Source organism: Montipora capricornis, chromosome 3 (genome assembly GCF_036669925.1).
Source record: "Montipora capricornis isolate CH-2021 chromosome 3, ASM3666992v2, whole genome shotgun sequence".
NCBI lineage: Eukaryota > Metazoa > Cnidaria > Anthozoa > Scleractinia > Acroporidae > Montipora > Montipora capricornis.
This window is the reverse complement of record NC_090885.1, coordinates 27,660,427-27,667,513: the sequence shown is the minus strand read 5'-3', so window position 1 is coordinate 27,667,513 and position 7,087 is coordinate 27,660,427. Positions and strand designations below refer to the sequence as shown.

The following is a 7,087-nucleotide window of genomic DNA, read 5'->3' as shown; positions in this document are numbered from 1 at the left end:
GAACGGAAACGAAATGTATGTTTCTAGTACAGTGAGGCAAAGAAAGTAATTTGTGAGGTACGGACCATTCCAAGAAAAAAGAGTATTTCCATTTTGTTATTCGTGTTTCTTTTTTGCTTTTTTTCCCTTTTTTTTTAAATCAGACTGCAGATTTCGTTCTTTGGTCGCGCTCTAATTACTATGCTGTGTCTTTCTGAGTGACTCACTGAGGAAAAAAGGTCAGTAATTTTCAAGTTCATCCTAATGATTGTAAATACTTTAATACTTCAAGAGTATTGAAACTAGCGCTGTGTGCTTGACTGTACCGGTTCGCCAACGGCTGATTAAAATTCAGGACGAATTAACAATATCCTAGACCTGCAGGCTTTACAAAACAACCGTTACGCTTGTTTGAATTGAACAAAAGTTTCAGGCGCGCTGCAGTTAAAGTGCCACTATAATCAAAAAATCATTTCTGTTTTTCTTCAGATTTTCAGTGTGTTTGCTTAACACCTCACTGGCAAAATTTTGAGCTTGGATATTTATCCAAAGGCTGTTTACTTTGAGTGTAAATTTTGGATTTCACGGTCCGCCAATACTCACGTTCAAAACTAACCGATGGGACCTCAGAGGGTTGGATCTAGGGAAAGTGACGTCATTTACTCACCAGCTTAAAACGCAGGCCATTTTATATGCAAAACACTAGTTTAAAAGTCTGAAAGCCCGAAACTCCCGTGCATATTAATTAACTAAAGCCTCGTACACATCCATTGCATTCTTTAACTCATGAGTCTTTGTCGTTATTTTCTCCTCGATCCAGCTCTCTCAAATATTCAAAGTTAGTAATGGCGGACCATTAAAAAGGAAAATTCTACTTAAAATAAACAGGTGTCTTTTTGAAATCAAGGCTTAAAACTTGGGTCGCTTAGCGTTTAGTTAACATAGTTTTGAAATTCAAAAAAATAGGAGAACTGATTTTTTGGTCATAGGTTTTCATAAGTGGAAAAGTAAAGCGTTGATCGATATTTGCTTAAGTCCTGCTTCGTGGTAAACTTGAGTTTTTATCTCACACTTTCTTGTTTTTTTTAACTTATTCCGAAATTCCATCCATACATGACTATTTAATTGTCGCTATTCTTTTCTCGTGACAGTTCACTGTCCCGCGTTATCCGGATACCACTCATGCATTTGGTAGCAAAATCTTTCTTTCTGGTCTCTTCAACTACCTTAAGTCCTCTGTTGCGATGTATTACCATCCACTTAGGGACGATTTTATTTTTGGGGGATCTGGATCTCTTACATTTAAGCCGAAAAGACAAACTAGAGGGTATGTGTTATTCACAACCAAGGCATCCAAAAATACCTATAACATGAATATAAGTTTAGTCCATATCATGCATACGTCAACAAAGTATTTTGTTCAGATATTCAGTTTGTACAAGGGGAAGGGGGTTTACAGTCTCTAATAGACCTCAATGCCCCCCCCCCCCCTCCCCCACGTCCCTCTCAAAAAGGCTTCAAACATAAAGTATCACGTTCTTTCCCAAACGCAATGCAATTCCTTTCTACATGTGATGGACTTTGATGTTTCACAGTTTGTAATTTTAAAGCTCCAATAGCTGACAAATAAATTTTCTAACTTGCTCAATGAACCGCTGATCCTTGGCGTGCATTCATAACTTATTATGAACACCCAGTCAACTATGATCAAAAAAGTGAATAGGACATTTTATGACGAGTCCTTTCCCTTAAGTTCTTCTTTGCTTAAGTTGTCATTGTGCTGGGTTTTTAGTGATAAGTGACGTTTAGGCCTCCGATTAAATGAAACGCGTTTTGTCATATAAAACAAAGTGGCATGAATGCGTAAAGATTCAAGAAGCAATTTTTAAGAAGGAATATTTAAAGCTCTTGTTCTTTCCAAAGTGTTAGTTCACTATTGTGCTTGCATTCTGGCTCACTCGGTTTTCATTGGCAACGCTATGCTAAATTTTGCAACTGCCGAACTCGATATAAGTTATTTTATTTTATTTGTTTGTCGTTTAAGCAAGTAAAGCACAACTGTTTTGCTCAGTGTTTGACTTGTGAAAAAAAGAAAGGGGAGGGGGGATGGGGTTTGGAGTCATTGGTAAGCTACAGTCATCCATAACCTCTTCTTACTTTATGCTTCTCGCTCTGTTATCTAACTCTGTGGCCGTTTTTTGTAAGAAAACAAATCAATTATTTCATCTAGAATCGTAATTGATTTCCTGCAAAGGTGAGGGCAAATCCCCCGTGTTAACCCGTTGATACCACCCCTTAACTAATCATCCTGGGAGGAAATAGGGTGGGAAGAACGTTTTCGTTTCGAAGCTAAAAAGCAGACTAAACATCAAGCGTCTTTATCTTTCTTTCCTTCCAGCTTCATTTGACATCGATTTGACATTGGATCATCTCATGGAAAAAGTTTTAATTGTCATTTAGTTATTGAAGAATGGTAGATAGGAAGTTAGAGGCTGTAGAGCAGCGAATGCTAGAGCTTGCCATTGCGATAAGTGTAGGAGACAGATATCGTGAAGGAAGGGCTCATTTTCATCTCGGCGGTGCTTACCTCAACCTACCTGATTATCAACAGGCCATAAAAACTTATGCACAAGCATTACATATTTTCATAGAAATAGGCTGCAGGGCGGAGGAGGGATCAACCTATGGAAATCTGGGAATTCCGTATCTTCGTCTAGCTAATTTTAAACAAGCCATTGAGTACTACGAAAAACATCTTAGTATTGCTAAAGAAGTAGGTGATAGGGCAGGGGAGGGAACAGCTTATGGAAATCTGGGAATTGCCTATCGCAATCTAGGTGATTTTAAACAAGCCATTGAGTACTACGAAAAACATCTTAGTATTGCTAAAGAAGTAGGTAATAGGGCTGGGGAGGGATCAGCCTATGGAAATCTGGGAAATGCCTATCTTAGTCTAGGTAATTTTAAACAAGCCATTGAGTACTTCGAAAAAGGTCTTAGTATTGCTAAAGAAGTAGGGAATAGGGCTGGGGAGGGATCAGCCTATGGAAATCTGGGAAATGCTTATCGCAATCTAGGTAATTTTAAACAAGCCATTGAGTACTGCGAAAAACATCTTAGTATTGCTAAAGAAGTAGGGGATAGGGCTGGGGAGGGATCAGCCTATGGAAATCTGGGAAATGCCTATCTTAGACTAGGTAATTTTAAACAAGCCATTGAGTACTACGAAAAATGTCTTAGTATTGTTAAAGGAGTAGGGAATAGGGCTACGGAGGGATCAGCTTATGGAAATCTGGGAATTGCCTATCACTATCTAGGTAATTTTAAACTAGCCATTGAGTACTACGAAAAAGATCTTAGTATTGCTAAAGAAGTAGGGAATAGGGCTGGGGAGGGATCAGCCTACGGAAATCTGGGAAATGCCTATCTTGTTCTAGGTAATGTAAAAGAAGCCATTGGGTACTACGAAAAACATCTTAGTATTGCCAAAGAAGTAGGGGATAGGGCTGGGGAGGGATCAACTTATAGACATCTGGGAAATGCCTATCTTAGTCTAGGTAATTTTAAACAAGCCATTGAGTACTACGAAAAACATCTTAGTATTGCTAAAGAAGTAGGGGATAGGGCTGGAGAGGGATCAGCCTATGGAAATCTGGGAAATGCCTATCTTAGTCTAGGTAATTTTAAACAAGCCATTGAGTACTACGAAAAACATCTTAGTATTGCTAAAGAAGTAGGTAATAGGGCTGGGGAGGGATCAACCTATGGAAATCTGGGAAATGGCTATCTTAGTCTAGGTAATTTTAAACAAGCCATTGAGTACTACGAAAAGAAACTTAGTATTGCTAAAGAAGTAGGGGATAGGGCTGGGGAGGGATCAGGCTACGGAAAACTGGGAAATGCCCATCTTAGTCTGGGTAATTTTAAACAAGCCATTGAGTACTACAAAAAACATCTTAGTATTGCTAAAGAAGTAGGGGATAGGGCTGGTGAGGGATCAGCCTATGGAAATCTGGGAAATGCCTATCTTAGTCTAGGTAATTTTAAACAAGCCATTGAGTACTACGAAAAACATCTTAGTATTGCTAAAGAAGTAGGTAATAGGGCTGGGGAGGGATCAACCTATGGAAATCTGGGAAATGCCTATCGCAATCTAGGTAATTTTAAACAAGCCATTGAGTACTACGAAAAAGATCTTAGTATTGCTAAAGAAGTAGGGGATAGGGCTGGGGAGGGATCAACCTATGGAAATCTGGGAAATGCCTATCTTAGTCTAGGTAATTTTAAACAAGCCATTGAGTACTACGAAAAACATCTTAGTATTGCTAAAGAAGTAGGTAATAGCGCTGGGGAGGGATCAGCCTATGGAAATCTGGGAATTGCCTATCGCAATCTAGGTAATTTTAAACAAGCCATTGAGTACTACGAAAAACATCTTAGTATTGCTAAAGAAGTTGGTAATAGGGCTGGGGAGGGATTAGCCTATGGAAATCTGGGAAATGCGTATCGTATTCTAGGTAATTTTAAACAAGCCGTTGAGTACTATGAAAAACGTCTTAGTATTGCTAAAGAAGTAGGGGATAGGAATGGGGAGGGATCAGCGTATGTAAATCTGGGAAATGCCTACTGCAAGCTAGGTTATTTTAAACAAGCCATGGAACACCATGAACACAGTCTTAGTATTTTCAAGGAAACTGGAGACTTTCTAAGAGAGGGAATCGCGTGGTATTCGCAAGGTCATGATCATGAATTGTTGGGTTCCTTGAGTAATGCACTCAGTTGTTATCGTTCAAGTATAAAACATTTTGATGAAACAAGGCATAATCTGAAGTCAGAAGATGAATTAAAAGTAACTTTTCGTGATTCTTATCGCGTGGCATACACTGCTCTGTGGAGGACACTTTTGAAGAATGGAGAGATTGAAGAAGCTTTGTATGCTGCTGAGAAAGGTCGAGCACAGGCTTTGAGCGATATTTTGAAAGAACAATACAGCTTTGATTCTCAGTCAAGTTTTGCACTTCCTCCGGACCAAACTCTTTCAGCCTCATTAGAGTTTTTGCCTTCACAAGCCGTTTTTATGGCACTTGACGATGACAAGATCACGTTTTGGGTGCTAAGAAAAGACAGAAAGATCAGTTTTCGCCAAAAGCAAATTGCAAATGGAAGTGCTGATTTGTTGATGGAAACTATTTTGAAAGAGATCGGCGTAGGGGATGGTGTCAGATGCGAAAATCGTTCATTGCATCCACTACGCAATGACCTGTCTTGGAGCAAAAGATGTATCAGTGAGAAAGCAGTTCTACCATCTTCATTCTCCGTTGACTCTTTTCAACCGTTGTATGATGTCTTACTCGGGCCAATTGCAGACTTGCTCCAAGGAAATGAGTTAATCGTTGTTCCCGATGGACCATTTTGCTTGGCTCCATATTCTGCGTTGAGTGAATCTATCAGGATCCGCACCGTTCCCTCGTTGACTGCTTTTAATGTGATCGTTGGTGCACCTGAAGACTTCCACAGTAAGACTGGAGCACTGCTTGTAGGTGATCCGTGGTTGAAGGAAGTTACTAACAAGAAAGGGGAACCCATTTTCGAACAGCTTCCGTGCGCAAAACAAGAAGTAGAGATGATTGGACAACTTCTGCAGACAACACCGCTGACTGGAAAAAGTGCCACGAAAGCTGAGGTGCTGAAAAGTATGAGATCAGTTGCTTTAGTTCACATTGCAGCACATGGATGCCAAAAAACGGGAGAAATTGCTTTAGCCCCAAATACCGAACGGAAATCGCAAATCCCCAAAGGGGAAGACTTCATTTTGAAAATGTCGGATGTTCAGACAATTTCTCTTCGAGCAAGGCTAGTTGTGCTGAGCTGTTGTCACAGTGGCCGAGGAGAAGTGAAGTCTGAGGGAGTGGTGGGAATTGCAAGGGCTTTCCTGTGTGCTGGAGCTCGGTCTGTTTTGGTGTCACTCTGGGCAATTGATGACGAGGTAACGTTGCTTTTCATGAGGAGCTTCTACCAGCACCTGGTAGATGGAAAAAGCGCAAGTGCAGCTCTTCAACAAGCAATGAAATCTTTCCGAGAGTCAAAGCAGTATTGCTCTATAAAGCACTGGGCGCCATTTTTGCTGGTTGGCGATGATGTCACGCTGGAATTTCCAAAAAAATGGCAAGTGAAGTTCGAGTTTAACTCAGAAACAAGAATACTTTCAAATTGGAAAATTGACGATAGGAATCAAATAGGCCTAAGATAGCATGATAACGAGATGCTACAATAGACAAAAGTAGTTGGGAAGGTTATGTAAATGAACCGCACCATAGCTGTATGTACTTCAACCCGCTTCTGTTAAAGCGCAAAAGAAATAGTTTCACCTTTTCTTATATAGACCCCTCCCTTCTATTCAATGTTGGAGGGTAACTCAACAATTTCCCACTAAAACCATTCAGCTTTGCACAACATTGAATGAGGGGGGAGGGGAGAGAAGGAATGAAGACGTCAAACGTGCTAGCCTTCCCAACAGATTTGTCTATTATCGTAGCTTCGTAGTGTAAACAATTCAAAGTTTCCTCTAACACGCTTTTGTCATAAATGTAATTTCCACATGCTTATCACGCATGCACAGTAGCATATTTAAAGGATACACTTCACATTGGTGGAAAAACTGTTTTCGTTCAGCCTTTTCTGAAGATGGATCATTTATCACCTCGTGATGTCTCTTTTGGTGTTTCCGTTCTATGAATCTCCCATAGATCTCTAAACGTCATCTTTTGTAAGGAATTCGAAGACAGCATCGTCCTGCAGGTAGCCATTCACATCGGCGCATTGTGTATGCTCAAAAGAACCAGCTATATTTAGAGCTGTTTTATTTATTTTTTCTCTTTTCCAGAATCGATGTCAAAGATGCTAGAAGACAACCTAGCAGAGCCGGACACTTTAGTGATTGCCGAACTTGTAAAAACAAAAGTAGAACGGGTTAACAATCATGGTTTTACCAGTAGAACAAGCTCCAAAGGTTTAGTAGAAGTTTACTGCTTTAACTAAACCAACAGACTGAGATTATTGTAAGTGAAATTATGACAGAAAGCTTAGATCTATAGTAAAATGCTAGTTT

The 7,087-nt window shown here is 39.9% G+C and overlaps 1 protein-coding gene across 1 annotated transcript in view; it reads left to right on the top strand.

Annotated features, from left to right (window-relative positions):
* LOC138040046 (tetratricopeptide repeat protein 28-like) overlaps positions 1–7,087 on the top strand; it is a 50,511-nt gene that overhangs the window by 29,581 nt on the left and 13,843 nt on the right. The window contains 1 exon segment of the mRNA XM_068885840.1: positions 2,697–4,652. Coding sequence (XP_068741941.1) covers positions 2,697–4,652 — 1,956 coding nt within the window.